Below are 19,249 nucleotides of genomic sequence, written 5' to 3' on the forward strand. Positions count from 1 at the left end.
ACTTCTCCAGCTTCGGCTCTGACACCCCATTCTGAGCCACCTGCTCACTGCCCTGGCCTGTGACACACGTGGATGTCCTCCTCACCTTGCCTTGGGTCCTACTACCATGCCAGACCAGCTGCCTGCATCGGCATCCTCTTCATCCTGCCCGGGCTCTGATTCCAACTCTGCGTCACCCCTCCTGTGTAACACCCTCCTCCAAGGCTGGGGCTCCGAGACTCACATTGGGCCCTATGGCCCCACTCCCAGTCCCTTGCCACAAGGTAGATGCTTACCTTGCTCTACCCACCTATAGGCTTTAAGACTAGACTATCAGGGAAGGGAAGCAGAGGAAGAAGAGAACGATTTTTAAAAAACATGTAGCTCTTTACTTAAAATTCTCTACTAGTGTCCCATCACACTTAAAATCAAATCCAAACAACTTACTCTAGGGCTTTTAAAGCCCTACATGATCTGCTCTCATTCTATACCATTCTCCCCACTGCACACTGGGGCACATGGGCCTTGTATTGTTTCCTTTTACGTGCCAAGCTCATTTCTATCCTAGAGCCTCTATACTAGCTACTCCCTCTCGTTGAACCCCTGGCCACCAATCTCAATAACTACTCAGTTCCTCTTTCCAATCACCCCATTTGAGTTATACTTAGTTACTATTATCTGATGTTTTCTGGCTTACTTATTTGTCTCTGTCCACTAAAATCTAACTAAGTTCCCTGGGAGGTGGTCCCTACTTACTCGCTGCTCTATCTCCAGCCTCTGGTGAATGAACGCGATGATAAAGAGCAAGGCTCTGTAGAGCTGTATCCTGGGAGGCAAGTGATGCCTGAGTGGGCCCTGTGCACTTTGCTCATCGGGGCGGTACTGAACACTGCCTGCCTCCGTTAATACTGCGACCAGTGTGCAACCATCACTCTTACAGCTTTTACATCCACCAGCGGAAGGACTGTCATGGGTAACACTCTCATTACCTGCGTCAATGCTTGGATGCTCGTGTTGATGTCACCACTGGCTACTTGGGAAATAATGAAATTGATTGTGGATGCTGTATTACTGTGCATGTCATCAAAGTGTGGAGAAACAGCCCGGATCCTAGAGAGCAGAGCAAAGGGAAAACATTCACTCTTTGTTACAAGATAGCCCAGTGAGCTGGAATTATGCAATTCCCCACGAGATCCAGGTCTTAGTAAAGAACTGCTATCATCTAGGTACTAATCAGTTCTAGAAAGTTCTAATTACACAGAGCGGTCTCTTCACATTTACACTCCATGATCATGAACTGCTTATCCTCAAAATCAAAGAGGTGAACTTACTTGGGTTCAGGAATAAGGACCGGTTCAAAAATGTCATCCAGTTTGTGCTGAACAAGTTCTGGCATTTCACATCGGACTGTACCATTGTCATTCTCAATCTCATCTAGATCCAGCTGAAATTCTCGGCGCACCATCTGGGCTGCCTCTGGATGCCCACTCATGCTTCGAGCTTGGCTGAGGGAGCAAAAAGAGGCTCCTGAACTAAAGAGATGTCTCCACCAAAAGGCAGGAGTAGCACTGCCAGCTGCCCCAAAGGTTCCAGACAGATGTTCAACTTCTGGTTTCAGCCCCCCTGACTGATTTAAATCTTTGAGGTTAACAAGTGCCTTCAATGGGCCACAACACTGGTTCACGAATAACTTTAATTTCCATTTATAGCCCCTGCCAAATTACAAGTATTCTCTCTAGTTCGCTAAAGTCAACAAACCTTGTACTGCTATTCCAGATGGGGCAGGAAATAATTAGTAAAGTACAATTATATTGACTCAAAGCTCTACTTCTGGGCAAAAATTTAAGAAAAATCTGGACTGGCTGGTTCTTTTCTACCAAATAAATCAGTGTTTAAGTTTTGCGAATCGTAAGCATCATTCCACGCAGTATTCAGTGCTTTTTATACTTTGAGGGACAGTCACCTCTGTTTAGGAATATTCACTCTTGTCAGGTCGGGGCCAGAATTATATCTAATAGGTATTTAAGGTTTCCAAATTCAAATTGCTCAAAATATACTCATGATACAACCCAAAACAGAGCTGTCTTGCTTAAAAGGTAGTATTTTGAGTTCCTAAGCTAATTCTGGGTTGCATGCATTTTACTTAGCCTTATCTAAAGAATAGGAACCTGAGCATGGCCAAATATATAACATAAGGAAGAAGGGTAACCAATATTTTAGCCTCATGGCATTGAGTTGCCACTTCTGCTAGCCGATGGACTTTCCTGAAAGGCTGGATTCGTGGGATACTTATGGACACTCTCTACCCTGGTTATAAACTCTAAGCCAATCACCCTCCAGAGGGGATGAATCCAAGTCAGAAGTTAGAAAGATATAAGAGCCCTGCTAATGAGAAATTAGCAGGCAGTACTTACATCCTATAAGTGCGATACATAATTCTGTCCACGGAAAAGCAGTGAAAGAAGGCACAAGACTATTTAGAAGTGGTTTCGAGACAAAGACATAGACAATGAGACTGAAGGATTAAACATTTGGTTACAAGACATTTACCCACTTTGTCATGCATGACAATGGCTACAAGAACACAAGGTTATGTTACAGCATAAGCTCTGAGCACACAAGGCAAAGTCCACAGAGATGCTCTCAGACTGTCCGCATCTACATACTTGAGCTTGGAGGACATGTCTTCAGCCGGTCCCTTGCGTAGCATGTTGGCATTGGAGCTTATGCTCTGTGTGCGCTGAGGTTTCTCTTCCACCTGTTTTACTGGTGCAGCAGCAGGCCTCTTTGCTGACCGCTTAATCCTTTCCTCGAGCATGCTCATATCCTTCTCAGAAAGCTGTAAAAGAGGCCAAATTCAATTATTAGCATACCCCTCTATTGTAATATGAGAAAATAAAAAACCTGATTAAGTGGAGGATTCAAGCATTAATATCCGTTTTCATATCAAAGCAAACAGAATTGACTATGTTAGGATAAATTTAATTTCAAAACACTATCTACATTTTTAAATCAACTACTGTTGAAACCTGCCTTGTTATATAATAAGAAAACATATGAAAAAAGGGAAGGATACAAAAGGAAAGGCTATTGGTAACTACAAATAAAAAGGTCAAAAATTAAATGAAGCGTCCTCATTTTTGCTGTGTGAATAATGGGTAAGAAGCTTCACTTTCGGTCATCTGTAAAATTCTCATCTGCTTTATTTCCTTCACTGGCCTGTAGTGAGGATTTCATTAGATGAATACAAGTAAAACTATGTAGGCACAGTGTAAATATGTGTGATGCTAAGAGGTAACTGGAGTGAAGAACTGAGGTCCAGCCACACCATGACTGGCTCGCAGGAAGTAAGGAGTTGGACACAGCACCTAATATGCCCAGAGACTCTTGCTCTGACAGGTACCAGCATCACATTATACACAAGTGAGTACTTGTTCACCAAAAACTAAGTGCACTTAGAATTTAAATCTCAGACGAGCTCAGATATCTTGATTCAAAAATAGCTCTCAAGTCTAAAAGCAAACTGCTAAGAGTAGAATGCTCAGCAAAGAAAATGATTTCCAATAAAACACAGCCTAACTGTCCTGCAATAATCAGAGACATCCTTCAGGGTTTATCAGGATTCTAGGACACACTGATAGGTTGAGTTTAATAAAAAGTGGTAGAAACTCAGCTAGCGTTGAGATGGCATGAAAACGGACACTGAATTGACCTTGAAGTCAATTCACTACCTGCTGATGATGTTCCGAGAAAAGTCACTTACAGTTCCAATCAGTTTGAACACCTGATCCCCGTGGACATTGTACACGGTGACGATGGTGTTGAGGGCAGCATTGCGCACGGCGTTGTCACGGTCTCCTATGTGAATTGCTATCTCCTTTAAAGCTTTCCCTGGGGTTGGTTGGCAAACATTCATGCCATAGGACTCGACTAGACACCCCAGTTCTTCCAGGCACTCTGCCGGGGGAGAAAAGCTAGGTTAACGAGACTCAATACACATTTGACATAAAGATCTATCTTTACTAGATACATGTCCCTTGGCATAAATTAAGAACTAAAATCTTACTCCGGCTCTGCCTAGAATTTTCCCTTCTTATAAAACACACAAGGAAACAATGGTGTTAAAGCAAGTGCTTCTGGGAGAAAGGGATGTCTGTGAGTCAGATGGCCCCTGTGCACTTGATTTTGTCACCAGGGTGGTACTGAGTGGTGCCCGTATCACCTGATACTGTGGCTCCACCAGTGTGCAACTCATCACTCTCACAGTTCTGATCAGAAGGTTAAAATCAACCACAAAGACACTGGTAACATCTCCTTGTTCATCTATAAACTGTTTCTTTTAGAGGTTGCCGCTGCACAGACTCCCGCCTCAATTTAAATGGTTGCTTCACCTGCTCTCTGTTTTGAGTTTTTGGATTTGGTTCCTTCCATGATGAAGGGGAACATCTTGCTGGCTGGGTAGACAAGGCACATCCGGTTCAGGATGGCACGGACATCTTTACGAATGACATCCTTTGGTTCTCCAACCTAATTAACATAATGATTCAGTGAGGCATATTCTGAATAGCAAAGGTTCTCCCTCCACATGAATCACTAGATCTTAAAAATAACAGGGGCATAGGAATGAGTGGTGGAAGGTATTATTCTAAAATAAATGGAAAAGGGAGAGGGAATAAAAGTATAAGAACTGAGGTCAGCTGGAAACTTGAGCAGTCTTCCAGAGTGAGAAAAGCACATTACCTTGAGGATGAGATAGGGGATGAAGGAAGATGCTTCGTTCTCAGTAAGGTGATACTCCTCTTCACTTAGCAGGGTGAAGAGTAATTTTAAATATTCTAGGGCTTTCATTAGGACGCTCGTATTGGTGTCAAAAAACCGCAGGGTAAGCCACTTCAAGATAAGATCCAGGCAACCGATGACACCCTCTTTTTCACTCTCCAAGTGCTTAAACAAAACAAGACAAAACCCTGACAAGTAAGACTGCATAAAAATTTAAATTCTATTAGGCAAGTATCTCTTACATTTTATTAGAATTCAAAAAGAAAATGATAGATTTTTAAGCCTCCATTTAAGACCTCAAATTATGAACACAAAGTCATTTATTCTATCAAATAATAAGACAACTCCAAAAATAGAGAACATGGTGTATTCCAGTTCCTTCTCGAATGCAAACTTCTGATTATTTCCTAGGTTTCAGTATTCCCACATGGATGAGACACATGCATATTTATCTATTGCAAACTTACATCAACCATGACAGCAAGGGCTTTGTTATGATGCTGAAAGTCTGCGTGAAACATCTCATCTTGTAACCACTTAGCCACACAGCTAGACATCTGAGTCTTTAGTTGCTCAATGTATTCATCCCGAGGAGTAGTAAAATTCCACTTCAGCACCTGAAGAAAAACCAGTGAAAAGGGGCTGTAAGGTGTTCAACTGAAATGAGGTAGAGAATTCTATTTAAAGTAGCTTCAGGAATCAATAGGATATTTTTAAATTCAACAAGATTAATTTGTAATGAAATATGACTGCAAATGTACTCTCAAGCTTTCATATCTCTGGACGCTTAACTCTGAAAATCATCTAGGAATAGAATTTTTGGCAATTCTTACTAGAAAAATCAATGCTCTATTTATTATTGGGTAACTTGGTGGACCCTGTTGGTCTGACTTCAGTAAAAGGAATATTTGAAATATCTGTCAAAATTTTAAATGTACATATCATTCTAGGAGTTTAATATGGACATACTCACAAATGTACATAAAGAACACCATCAAAGATGCTTATGGCAGTATAGTTTATAATAGTGAAAGGCTAGAAGCAACCTAACTGTTTAAAATAGTGGGTTGGGGATAAAGAAAGGTACATATATATGATGTACCAATAAAAAGAATGAATGCGGGGGCCGGCCCGGTGGCTCAGGCTGTTGGAGCTCCATGCTCCTAACTCCGAAGGCTGCTGGTTTGATTTCCACATGGGCCAGTGGGCTCTCAACCACAAGGGTGCTGGTTCAACAACTTGAGTCCCACAAGGAATGGTGGGCTCTGCCCCCTGCAACTAAGATTGAACACGGCACCTTGAGCTGAGCTGCCGCTGAGCTCCGGATGGCTCAGTTGGTTGGAGCACATCCTTTCAACTCCAAGGTTGCCAGTTCGACTCCTGCAAGGGATGGTGGGCTGAGCCCCCTGCAACTAGCAATGGCAACTGGACCTGGAGCTGAGCTGCGCCCTCCACAACTAAGACTGAAAGGACAACACCTTGACTTGGAAAAAAAAAGTCCTGGAAGTACACACTGTTCCCCAATAAAGTCCTGTTCCTCTTCCCCAATAAAATCTTAAAAAAAAAAAAAAAAAAGATTGAATGCACATATGCACACAGATATGGAATTCTCTCTTAAGATAATTTCAAATATTATTAAAAGAAGAAAAATACAGAACAAAAAGTATGGCATGTTCTCATTTGTGCAAAAGAAGGGATATACATTTATACACGTATGATTATACAGGTATGGAATACTACTACTTCTGGAGTGATGCCAACACACACACACAAAATGGTTAATAATAGCCTCCCTATGGAGGGAGACTGGAATAGGAGACATGCTTTTCATGCTACACTCTCCACTTTTTGTACTTCTTTAATGTTTGTAAAAAACAATATATATATATATATATATAAAATTTTGTTACACTAATAGAACCAAGCAACCTCAAAAGAGAAATGACTGAACTAGCCATATATAGTCACCTTGTACCTTTTAAAGTATCAGGTGCAAGAAGGATTAACAAAGTAGCCTACCACACGTGTTGTTGATAAAAACCAATGAATAATTTCCATTCTTTCATTCTAAAAATTAAAACAACAACAACAAGTTCTATTTCTATTTGGAGGAACAATAGGCAACAGCTCTATTCTACAGTTTATTTTGTAGGAATTAATGCTCCTATAAAGTAGTCTTAGAGAAACAAGAGAAACAATCATTTATAAACAAAAGATTCAGTTAATGATTAGATATTTCACAATGATATGAATTTTAGACAGCAAAATTATTCTTTTTTTTTTTTGTAAATTTTACTGGGGGATCTAGGGGAATAGTGTGTTTCTACAGGGCCCATCAGCTCCAAGTCATTGTCCTTCAATCTAGTTGTGGAGGGTGCAGCTCAGCTCCAAGTCTAGTCGCAGTTTTCAATCTTTAGTTGCAGGGGGCGCAGCCCACCATCCCATATGGGAATTGAAAAGGCAACCTTGTTGAGAGCTCACGCTCTAACCAACTGAGCCATCCGGCCACCCCTCCGGAAGCTCAGCGGCAGCTCGTTGTCTTCAATCTAGTTGTGGAAGGTGCAGCTCACTGGCCCATGTGGGAATCGAACCAGCAACCCTGTTGTTCAGAGCTCCCGTTCTAACCAACTGAGCCATCTGGCCACCCAGCAATATTATTCTTGATTATAAAACAAAACAAAACAAACAAGCAAAAAACTCCTGAGGAGTCTTATTCCTTTCTTACCTTTAATCCCTTTTCATCTTTCATTCTTTGCTCCTTTCCATTTGGAACAACAATAAAAACAGGACCGGATTTGTCTTCATCGTCCTTTAAGCTGGTTTTGCTCGGCACTTTCTTTCCTTGTGCACTCTATAGCCACGGTTTGGGAAATACTGGTTAGCAAGGCTACTGCTCCTTGAAAATACGATGTTGCTGCCCAGTAAAGGGTACTACACAAACAGACACCTCTCAACATTATATTCCACATGAAAGAAACAGATGAGCCCCAGAATCTTGCATGTATTATGTATCTGTACAGGTTTTCTAGAAATGTTTTTAATAACATTCTTAAGTAACTGTTGGTTAGTCCTCAGACTGGCATGTAATGTAGTTGATAAAACTCTATTGTCTATCATTGGTCTGGGTCACAGACTATTTTTGTTTATGAGGTAGTTTTCTTTCTTGAAATCTTCAACACTATTTATAGCTTTCCATATTCATGACATTTTGAATGTTATTCGCACATTTTATATCACTTAGTTGAGAAAGCTTTTTTGTTTCTCTCCATATAAAATATATCTCCATCATAGGACTATCACTGGAGACCTTTTGAACCTGTTTCTACAGAAAGTTGCTAAAAGCATTTTAAATACTTAATTACTACAGTAGTTTTTAAAAGTAATCCAAGATTTAGAATCTTTCTATCAGATGGAAAGAAAATAATGAATAGTCAGCATATATATTTAAGGTAATATTTGAATTTCACTAGTTGAACTATTATAATTATAAAAGTAGCAAGAGTCCACTACTCTAGTTGGCCAGAATTTCTTTCTACTTCTAACACTGAAGTCATTCAGTCAAAACAAATATGAAATCATTCATGTTAACGGCTTTGTAAACTGCAAAAGACTGAAAAAAAAAAAGTCAAAAATACTTCAAAGCACTTTTGATCAAAATACTAAAATAAACACTTGTTAAATCTGGAATGAGGACAGGAAAAGAACAGCTTCACTGGACAGTTCAGAAGATAATTATCCCTTTAAATTAACTCACTGATTTAAAGGACCCACATGCAGGAAAGGAAAACAAACAATTCTAATATTTAGACCAATGGCCACAGAGCATTCATTCTATAATGAGCATATAATAAATGTACTGGGTAATAAAACAGTTTCTAGTCTGATATTTTTTCATCACTTACACGCAGTTAATGAAATGGTTTTCTTGTTTATATTTACTATTATTGCCTACTTCTGCAATTTTCCTTTTGTAAGTATTAAATAATCAATACTCTAAATACAATGGCAAGTTCTGAATCTTGACATACAAACTGATGAATTGCTGTGATTCAAAAACTTAAATGAAGATACCCACAGGACATTTAAAGTTGAGTATTTGAATATATTTCTTTAAATTGTCCAACTCTGTTTGGATGCTGAACAGATTGGTGATGCATCAAAATAAGTCCCCTTGGTGTGGGGACAGAAGGTATGTCTTCGCAGATGAATCAGAACACCTTCTGATGACTTAGCTGTGCCCAACTTAAAGGAAGTTCATTACCTGATTGATTCTTCTTCCTGAGCTACACATGATTTCTTTCTTTCTTCACTACTACAAATTTTCCCCAAAGATCTGCATGACAGAAATCATGACAGCACCCCTTGAGAGCAGGATATCTCTGTTTTGCGGCCTTATTAAAAAAATGAGCCACAGAAAAATTTAAAGTGTAAATAAATCTTTAAAATGCGATAATATCAAGAGTAATAATGTCCTTTCATACATAATATGATCTTTTCTAGTAGAATGATGCAGTGTATAAAACACACTTAAAGTAATTCTGCATCTAACTATGCAGAGTTAACATACCTTGGCTTTAGAGGAAATTCCTAGAGCTTTGGCCTTTTTTGGATCAGGCTTGGGTTCTACAGTGCCAGAAACAGAATCTTCAACAGGTGCTTTGAGAAAAAAAGCATGTATTATATAAACTCTAATATCATTTTATTCTGGGCAGGTTAAATATATAATAATGAGAAAGCCTACAGTTTTAAACGTACCAATTTATAAAGTGTTTTCAGTTAGATTCTTTTCCTCTCTTAATCCCTCTTTAAGCATAACCTCAAGAAATTAATTCAATATATCTACATCTGCTTTACCAACATTTAAACTGCAGTTTTAAAACTATTTTCTAAATAGCAGTTAACAAAAACCTTTTTGTTATTGATACTTCCTTCAGTGTCTGTTATCTTTGATACTTAGTATTTACTACATAGCAAGATTCCAATAAATGTTACATATACTTTGATACTAGTAACAGTTTTATACACATAAAATTTCTAACTTTAGAGTATCAACAATTTTTATCCCACAAAGCTGAATAGTATTATTTTGTTTAGGCAGTAAATCTAGAACAGAAGTGGTTACGGTTTAGACTTTTATTTCATATGCTGCAATTTTAACATCGGGATAAAGAAATCAAGAATTTTCCCTTCAAGATGATTAGTAAAATATTAGAATGTATCAGTAAACAGCCAAGTGCAGCAAAAGGAGACTCATTTGGAAATAAGTGGAGTTCTATGCTGGTTCACATTCTGGCTGCCTCTCTGGCCTTGGGCAAGTCACTTAACCTTTTAGGTTTCCCTACCTGTTAATAAAGGGGATTAAGCTAGATAGTCCCAATTCTTCCTCTAATTATAATATTCAATAACAGAAAGTAGTTGTGGAAACCTTAAAAATAGGCCGGAACACTCGCTTTCTGGAGTATTTCAATGTGCTACTCCAAAACTCCATTTTGGACTTGGAAACCAAATCAATTGTCTTTGTACCCTCAGCACAGTTCCTGGCAAATGTTTGAGAAAGCAGGGTAAGGATAGATGGAGAGAGGGCTTGGGATCTAAGCCATGAGGAAACGTGGTAAAAAAATGAAGGCTGATTGCTTTTAGAGTTCCCTTGGGCTATTTCCTTCCCCTTTAACCACGTCAAAATAGTTACCTGAGGCAGGCTGGAATTTGGCTGGAGCTGACCCTCCTGCTGGTTTGGAAGTTGTTTTAGCAGGTGCAGCAGGCTTGGCTGGCATATTAGCTTTGGCTTTTTCTAGCATGGCCAATACCTGATCTTTAGAAGTTGGCTAGGGAGACAATACAACAGAAGTGAAAGACCCCATAAATGAGACACACATACTATGCTTCCTAACAGATCTTGAGCTGAAACAAATCCTTGAGCTCCTAGTTTTAAGTACCAATGAAATAAGGGAGGCAGCACCCAGTACAAGAGATGAGACACACATTATGCAGTCACACTAAATTAGCTACCATTCTGGAGGGCCACAATTTTCACTCCTGCAGTCAGCAGGTTCTTTAGAAGTTCTACATTGCTACATATTTTATTTTTGCCCTCACTGGGATTTTAAATTGAAACTCCTAGGAGATAATATGGTCCTCTGCCTGTATAAATTCATGTTCAATATTTTTCCTATGGCTTTCAACAACAGCAGTAGGAGCAACAAGGAGTAGCACCTTTAGTTTCCCTGTAGCCTTGGCCATTTTCTCGTATCCTAAATGCATCATGAAGAATGGCAAGGCATCTTGGGCCTTCTTTCGCACGTCCCCATTGCGATCCTCCAGGCAGGAGTAGAGATGGGGGACACACAGGATAAGGTCTGTGGGCGTGGAACGAAGAGTCGGTAGCTTCTCAGCCAGCCAGCCCAGAAGCTGCCAAAAGAAATAAAGACCGGTTATAAACTGCAAGTGGAAAACTGTTATTATTTATGATCTCAGGCCTAATGATTCCATCAGTACCAAACCCTGACTTAGTTCTTACACTACAACTTTCCAATGTGAAATCAGTAATTTTCTTTGGTTAAGAACTGTGCTATATGTAAATAATATATGCAAAGATGACAATCTTCAAGATAAGGACACAGCTTTTTGGACCATATTTGGGCATTAAATTATAAAGTTTTAACCATTCTTAATGCATTTTAAAGATGAAAAACTTTCACTTGTCTAAATTTTTTTTTTTTAATTCTAGAAACTATTCAGCTAGACAAAACACAAAACATTTATTTGATCAGAAGATGACAAGTTCCACCAGGACTTCTGTTTTCAGCCTTACATTGACAGTTTTGCTCCATACTCCTAAAACAATTCATATCTATATTTATTTTTGAGTTTTATTGAGATGATTATAGATTCACCTGCAGTTATAAGAAATAATACAGAGAGAGCCCATGTACCCTTTACTCAATTTCCTCCAATAAGTAGCACTTTAAAAAACTTATGTATAACAACGGGGATATTGACAGGATATAAACCACTGATCTTACTCAGACTGCCCGGTTTTAGTTATTCTCATTTGTGTACGTGTGTACATTCTATACAATTTTATTCCATATATGTTACTATAACTGCCAGCAGTCAAGATTTTGAATAGTTCCATCGTGAGGATCCCTCGTGTGCCCCTTTTATAATCACACCCATTTCTCTCCTCTTTCCCCCCAACCTTAATCCCTGGTAACCACTACTCTGTTCTCCATTTCTAATATTTTGTCATTTTTTAAAAAAAATTTTATGTATTTTTAAGTGTGTTTTTCCAGGACCCATCAGCTCCAAGTCAAGTAGTTGTTTCAATCTAGTTGTGGAGGGCGCAGCTCACAGTGGCCTATGTGGGGATCGAACTGGCAACCTTGTTGTTAAGAGCACTGCGCTCTAACCAACTGAGTTAACCAGCTGCCCCCTATTTTGTCATTTCAAATGTTTTATATAAATAGAACCACACAGAATGTAACTGTTTGGGATTGGTTTTTGTTACTCAGCATAATTCCTTGGAGATTTATCTAAATTATTACATATATCAATGATTAATTTCTTTTATTGCTAAATGGTATTACACATATGGACATACAACAGTTTAACCATTCATCTGTTGAAGGATCTCTGGGCTGTTACAAGTTTTTTGGCTACTATGAATGAAGCTCTATAAACATAAATTTTTATTTTTCCGGAATAAATGACCAAGATTACAATTACTGGTTCATATAGTAACTACACGTTTAGATTTTTTAAGAAACTGCCAAACTGTTCTCCAGACTGGCTGTACCATTTTACATTCCCACCAGCAGTGTTCACGTTTCTCTACATCCTTGGCAGCATTTGGTGTTTTCACTATTTTTTAATTTAATAATTCTAATAGGTGAGTAGTGATATTTTATTGTAGCTTTAATTTGCATTTCCCTGATGGCTAATAATGTTGAACATCTTTCATAAGCTTGTTTTCCATCTGTATCCTCTTTAGTGAAATGTCTGTTCATGTCTTTTGCCCATTTTTTAATTAGATTTTTTTTACTGTTGAGTTTTTAGAGTTCTTTATATATTCTAGATAATGGTTCTTCATCAGATATAGTTTGCAAGTATTTTCTCCCACTCTGCAGCCTTGTCTTTTCATCTTCATGAAGTCTTTTGCAAAGTTCTTAGTTTTGATGAGTTCCAATTTATCAATTTTTCCTTTGATAAACTGTGGTTTTGATGTCAAGTCTAAGAATTCTTTGCCTGAAGAATGTCTATATCCTGAAGATCTGCTCCTATGTTACCTTTAAAAGTTCTGTATTCAACATTTAAGTCTATGACCCATTTTGAGTTAATTTTTGTATAAGCTGTGAGGTTTATGTTTTGGTCTATGGATGTCCATTGCTCCAGAATCAATTGTTGAAAGGCTATCCTTCCTCCACCGAATTACTTTGGTAACCCTATGAAAAATTAGTTGACTGTATTTGTGCGGGTCTATTTCTGGGTCCCTCTTCAGTTCCAGACCTGGGTCTACCTCCCTCCTCCCACCCCCCAGATCAGTGTTTTGATTGCATTAGCAATATAGTAAGCCTTAATATATGGTAGAGTGATTCTTTCCATTTTCCCCTTCTTTGTCCAGATTGTTTTAGCTAGAATATAAAATTTAGAATAAGCTTGTCTTTATCTATAAAAAAATTTGCTGAATTTTTATAGGAATTACATTAACCCAATATACCAATTTGGCGAGAAATGACATCTCTACTACGTTGTTTTCCAATCCACGAACTTGGCATGTCTCTCCATCTATTTGGGTCTTCCTTAAATTCTTTCATCAGCAGTCTGTAATTTTCAATATGGATATTCTATATTTGTTTTGTTAAATGTATATCTAAGGATTTCATTTTCTTTGGAGTGATTGTAAATGGTATTAATTTTCGTTTTCACATGTTCATTGTACGAGTATTATAAAGAAATGATTGATTTTTGTGTGTTGATTTTGTATCCTGCAATCTTACTGAACTCAATTATTAGTTCTAGGAGTTTATTTGCAGATGGGATTTATTTGCCTTGGGATTTCCTATGCAGACAGTCATGTTTTCTGCAATTACGGATAGTTTAATTTAGTCTTTTTCTAATCTGTATTACTTTCATTTCTTTTTCTTGCCCTGTTGCAGTGACTAGAACTTCTAGTACTATTCTGAATAATAGTGAAAGTGGACATTCCTGCTTTGTTCCTGCTCTTAGGGGGAAAGTATCCAGGCTTTCACCATTAAGTGTGATATTATCCATAGAAGGTTTTGTAGATGTTCTTAATCAAGTTGAGGTAATTCTCTTCTATTATCAACTTGCTGAGAGTTTTGGTTTTTTTTTAATCACGAATAAGTGTTGGATTTTTTCAAATCCTTTGTCAGTTGATATGCTCTCGTAATTTTTCTTGTTTAGCCTGTTGGTATAATGGATTACATTGATGGATTTTTGAATGTTAACTGTATTTTTATATTCTGATTAAAACCTTATTTCACTATTTAAGAGTGCAAGAAATGAAAAAAATTCACAAAAAGGCTAGTCCTTTAACAAGTTTTATTATTTAAAAAAGCACATAAAAGGGGAAAAAAAGATGCAGATGAATACAAAAGCTCCAGGAACTTGATTTCAGTTTATTAACTGGTTTATAATGAAACACATTCTGTCCATGTATGTGTATTTCTTAGGTAGGTCCAAGCCTCTATGTAGGTAAAAGACATCAGTAAAGTACATGATATTTGTAGTACTAACCTCTTGCCTCAGGAAAGGATTTTCCTTTTTGAGTTCTTCGGAAAGGTCTTCTCCCTCCAACCATTCCTTCATGCCAGTCTGTTCTGCCCAAGCATTCACAGTTGCTAAGGCAGCAGCTCGAACATTGTTCTGAATGGAGGAGAGAATTAGCAAAGATAACCAACTAGGGTTTAGAGGAAATAAATAAAAAGTTTGTTACTTTGTGAACATCAACAATGGAGGCTTCTCTAAGGTTCACGTGAACATATCTGTGTTAGGTCTCTGAATGTAAGAGACCTTGACTTAATGTTAGGTCTCTGAACATTAGGTCTCAGAGACCTTGACTCACAGACAGAGCCAAAGACTGCTACAGCCTGGGCTGCAGCATGCCTAAAGGAGACTTGCAACCCCAAAGGGCTGTTGGTTACAGACAGAAACCAACAAAATGTCTGTTGGCCTGCACCTGCAGACAGAGCCAAACTTCTGATAACAGAAAATGCCACAAAACAGCTACTGGCTTGCAGGCAAATTTTCTGTTCAAACAATGCTACCCTGTCAGCACAGCCCCTATAAAACCCTCCTCACCCCCTCCTTTGGGGCTGCAAGTCTCCTTTAGGCATGCAGCCCGGGCTGTAGCAGTCTTGCTCAGTCCAATATACTTTTCTCTCTTACAATAAAAACTTTCTTAATTTGCCTGACCATGTGTGTTCGTTCCTTTACTGGCTAACCTATCAACTTGGAGCCATTTTCTCTGAAACATAAGCTAGTTCTATAGTTGTACTAAAACTCCATATTAAAGTAGAAACACAAAACTCCGAATTATAAAGATCCTGTACTCAGTTAATTGGGCAAAACTGTAACCTAGGCATAAAATATCATGTAAGGGGAACAGATTTTCACGTTTTGTTTCCTGAATCTCTGGGGGCTTTTATGTCCATGGTTATCTGCCAAAGAATGTAATTCTACATGTTAGAGAACTCATAATGGTTAGTCTGAAATTAATAACAACTTAACATAACATTTATGTTTTTGTACTAATTTGCATTCATAGAATGAGAAGGACTTACAGACACGAACAATATTAAACAGCCCAATTCCTCACATTAAATGAATTACACAAAAATAAAGAGACATTCAAATATTCAATCTAGGGCTAAATAGAAGAGGATTGCAACATTCAATGAGACTAATTCTAGGACTGTGAGATTGCCAATATCTTACTGAAGCACTAGAGGATCCTGCTCTGGTAGCCCAGGGAAAAATGGTAGAAAATACATGATCCAAAAATTCCTGTATTTATTCTTTACACCAATACTTCATACCAATACTTTTGTATACCAATACTATTCTTTATACCAATACTTTTAACAGCGATGTCATAATCCTAATAGCAACCATTTTTGAGCTCATACTATATGAAACAGGTACAGGTACTTTATGTACAGACGCTTTATTTAATTCTATAAGAATTAAATTTCACAGATAAAGAAAATGATTTGCAAAAGAGAAATAATTTAGCTAAGGGTCACAAAGCTAGTAAGTGATATACCTGGTTACATTAATACTGCCTGGGAGGTAAAATGTTTCCTGTTTTCCTCTTAATGCTCTCTTTTCTACAGAGGTTATAAACTGTGGACATGTACTCTTACATGTAAGAAAAGAGAGCTATTCTTAGCCCGAGTGTGGCCGGCTTCCTCCAGAACGGAGCTGCACGGAAGAGTCAGGTTTACCTTGCTGTCTCCAAGGACGGTGATGATAGGGATGCCTAAGTTCTTCACATGTTGCTTGATGTTTGGGCCCATGGCCACTGCCAACTGCTGGAGGATATTCAACGTCTGCTGCACCTGAGTGGAAAGAGCCAACACTGTGTTCAAATCACGAGCAAGCTGTGTACAGTTTCGTAAGCTTGCTGCTGTGTAGTCAATGCATAGGAGTTACTGGGGAAGTTAAGAGACAGGGAAACCAGCGCTTTATGATGATACTCTAATTAGCTTATGAATAATTTTCAGGTGGTGGCTTCTCCTTTTATCATCAGCTTATAACATTGGACTATTAGAATTTTAGACCAAAGATTATATTGCTTTATAACTTTAAAGTAAGGTAAAGCCAAGTTTAAGAAAATCCTGACATAAAAATCCAAATTTAAAAATTAGAAATTAAGCATGTTTATGTGTACTACAAGCGGTTTTGTATAAACATATTTAATATTCGAATCCTGTAAACAGCAAATCTGAGTTTCATCAAAATTTGATTAATAAACCTGCCATCTACCAACATATCTTAAGGAACACTTAAGAAATTAAAGGAAGCTATTTCTAGTTCAAAGCAAATAAAGTGACCAGTCATTTTTTTTGCTGGTGATGATTACATTGAAAAGGAACCTCCTACAGGGGAAAGAGGGGAGATAAAAAGAACAGGCATTTTCTACGTACCAAGATTTTATTTGAATCATTGAGTCGACCTTTCAAGGCAGTTGGAAGTTCACCTATATGCGGTTGGATAAATTTTGCTTCATTGATAATACCTGCTACTTCATCTAGGCCTTCTTTCCTGATCTTCCAGTTTTTGTCCCCAATCTTAGACACCAACTCTGAAGTGATTTTATCACTGAAAAAACAGAAGACAGAACCCTTAATCCCAGACTTCTAAAAGAATAATGTTGTTACAGAAGTAGCCCTAACTGAGAAAGAGAAGGCAGCATACGAAGAAGTCAGTATAACAAATCAGATAAACCATGGCCAGCAAACCTACCTGATTTCTGTCCTTGGCAAAAGATCCACAACATCATTGCCCCCATCATCTGGCTCGTCTCCATCTTCTTCATCGGCACCACTGGAGCTGTGTTTGGAAATCCCTCTGGTTGGAGCAGGTGGGCTCTGTCCCTGCATCTACACGCAAACAAAGAAATCCACCAGTGAGGTGAGAACTTGATGAGAGCAAACAAGTTAGAGAATGGTGCATGTCAAATTTCCATGTTTCTCTATAATACTTAATATTTGCACAGTACACGTCTCAATTCCTATTTAGATTCTAATTTTGACATTACATGGCAAACGATACTTTTATATAAACCTATTAGAATCCGATTTCTCAGTCATGAAGCTGTCAATCATGAATGCCTGCCAATCATTCTCAATCAGGAATGCCTGCCAAAACTTAGCAATTTCCATTAGAAAGTTTATTCAAGGAGAGTCAAGATTTTTTACTAAAAAAATTTTTTAAAATGTTATATTTAATGTACTTTTTGAATAGGTCATACATTCAAAAAATGTTTGAAATTCTGAAGGCACAAAGGATATAAAGAGGAAACTCCCATCCTCCACCACAGCTACCCTGTTCTCTTAGTCACAGTCATCAATTTCTTATGAAGTCGTCCCAGGGATAATTTATGCATATAAATGCAAATACATACGTATTCTTCATTCCAAAGAGTTAAAAGTTTAAGCTTAACTAACATGCGCTTTCTCAAGCCCACCAATAGATCGTATAATTTGTGAAATCTTTACCTTCTCAAATTCTGCATCTATCTGGGATAGGAGGGCAGGCTTCTCATCCTCAAAGAACATTCGCAAAGAGGGACCAACATACAAGTACATCACACCAAGCAGGGTAATGGCAGAAGTCCTCACAGCCTGGCAGACAGAACAAAAAGTTTTCCAAATCAGAGCAGAACCACAAAGATTGCTGTAATGTTCCCGTATGAGCTGGTATGTACTCACTGGGTTAGTTGCAGCAAGAGCTGTCTTCACATTGCTAATGAAAGCTTTCACATTCAATCTACAAGAAGTAATATTTAGAATTAAAAACAAACGAATCAAATTTATAAAAACAAATCAATCGAATTTATAAAGCCAGGCTCTAGAACTGGCTCCCTGTGGTTATGTCCCTGGAATCTCACCTATTCTCTTTGCACACTCCTTTACAGTGAGCTTTAAATACTATCTATATGCTCATTACTCCTATAACCAGTGTTGACTTCTCTCCTGAACTGCAGATTCAGATACCCACCTGTTTTTGTGACACTTCCATGTGTACATCTAACAAATGCCATCCTACATCTGTCAAAACCAAACTCCTGGTTGTTCACACCCCAACCCCAAACCTGTCCTTCCCGGTCTTCCCTACCTCAGTGAAGAGCCACATCACTCTCCCAGAGGCTCAGGCCATCCTTGACTTGAGTCATCCTTGACTCCTCTCTCTTACGCCCAATATCCTGTTCAGTTCTACTTTCAAAACATACTCTGAGTCATAACACTTCCACCTCTACAAACTACGTCCAAGCCACTATAATTTCTTGACAGGCTTATTCCAATAGCCTACTAAGTAGTCTCCCTGCTTCTGCCCTCACTCCTCACTGTCTGTTCCCTGACTACAGTCAACGATCCTATTAGTTTTGTGCTCAAAACAAAACCCTCTCATGGTTTCCAGCTTATTCAAAACTCAGAGGCCCTATATGACCTGGACTCCTTTTCTTTCTCTGATCTTATCTCTCACCACTCTCTACTCCTCACTTATTCTTCTCCAGCTACACTCTGAAGAACAATCACTCCTTGCTATTTTTAAATACATCACATGTGTTCCTACCATATGGTTTCTATACTTGCTGTTCTCTTGGTCTAGAATATTCTTCTGCCAGATGGTCACAGCTAGCTCCCCCATGACCTAAAGGTCTCTGCTCAAACGTCATTGTTTCAGGAAGTACTCTTATTCTACCCTAGAGAAAATAGCACCATTCCAACCACTCCAAAGTGATACC

The 19,249-nt window shown here is 38.4% G+C and overlaps 1 protein-coding gene and 2 non-coding genes across 7 annotated transcripts in view; all 3 read right to left on the minus strand.

Annotated features, from left to right (window-relative positions):
* The window catches only part of CKAP5 (cytoskeleton associated protein 5), an 87,298-nt gene that overhangs the window by 13,462 nt on the left and 54,587 nt on the right, over positions 1-19,249 (minus strand). For 3 of the 5 annotated variants that reach the window (XM_019743669.3, XM_019743670.3, XM_019743672.3), the window contains exons 19-36: positions 18,213-18,270; positions 18,000-18,125; positions 17,245-17,381; positions 16,926-17,100; positions 16,224-16,337; positions 14,515-14,643; positions 10,972-11,166; positions 10,448-10,583; positions 9,326-9,414; positions 7,484-7,609; positions 5,226-5,375; positions 4,720-4,923; positions 4,371-4,506; positions 3,743-3,936; positions 2,646-2,818; positions 2,394-2,417; positions 1,311-1,484; positions 969-1,089 (exon numbers count right to left, since the gene is read on the minus strand). In XM_019743669.3, the coding sequence (XP_019599228.3) occupies positions 969-1,089; positions 1,311-1,484; positions 2,394-2,417; positions 2,646-2,818; positions 3,743-3,936; positions 4,371-4,506; positions 4,720-4,923; positions 5,226-5,375; positions 7,484-7,609; positions 9,326-9,414; positions 10,448-10,583; positions 10,972-11,166; positions 14,515-14,643; positions 16,224-16,337; positions 16,926-17,100; positions 17,245-17,381; positions 18,000-18,125; positions 18,213-18,270 (2,461 nt within the window). The remainder of the gene's footprint in view (positions 1-968; positions 1,090-1,310; positions 1,485-2,393; positions 2,418-2,645; positions 2,819-3,742; positions 3,937-4,370; positions 4,507-4,719; positions 4,924-5,225; positions 5,376-7,483; positions 7,610-9,325; positions 9,415-10,447; positions 10,584-10,971; positions 11,167-14,514; positions 14,644-16,223; positions 16,338-16,925; positions 17,101-17,244; positions 17,382-17,999; positions 18,126-18,212; positions 18,271-19,249) is intronic. The other 2 variants (XM_019743673.3, XM_019743671.3) reach the window with 1 other exon arrangement.
* LOC141572588 (small nucleolar RNA SNORD67) lies at positions 823-918 on the minus strand. The gene has a single exon (XR_012497911.2). It is a non-coding gene; the product is annotated as a small nucleolar RNA SNORD67 (small nucleolar RNA).
* Positions 4,134-4,244, minus strand: LOC141572587 (small nucleolar RNA SNORD67). The gene has a single exon (XR_012497910.1). It is a non-coding gene; the product is annotated as a small nucleolar RNA SNORD67 (small nucleolar RNA).

This window comes from Rhinolophus sinicus, chromosome 14 (assembly GCF_057876585.1).
Source record: "Rhinolophus sinicus isolate RSI-liver-muscle chromosome 14, RSI-T2T, whole genome shotgun sequence".
Taxonomy (NCBI): domain Eukaryota; kingdom Metazoa; phylum Chordata; class Mammalia; order Chiroptera; family Rhinolophidae; genus Rhinolophus; species Rhinolophus sinicus.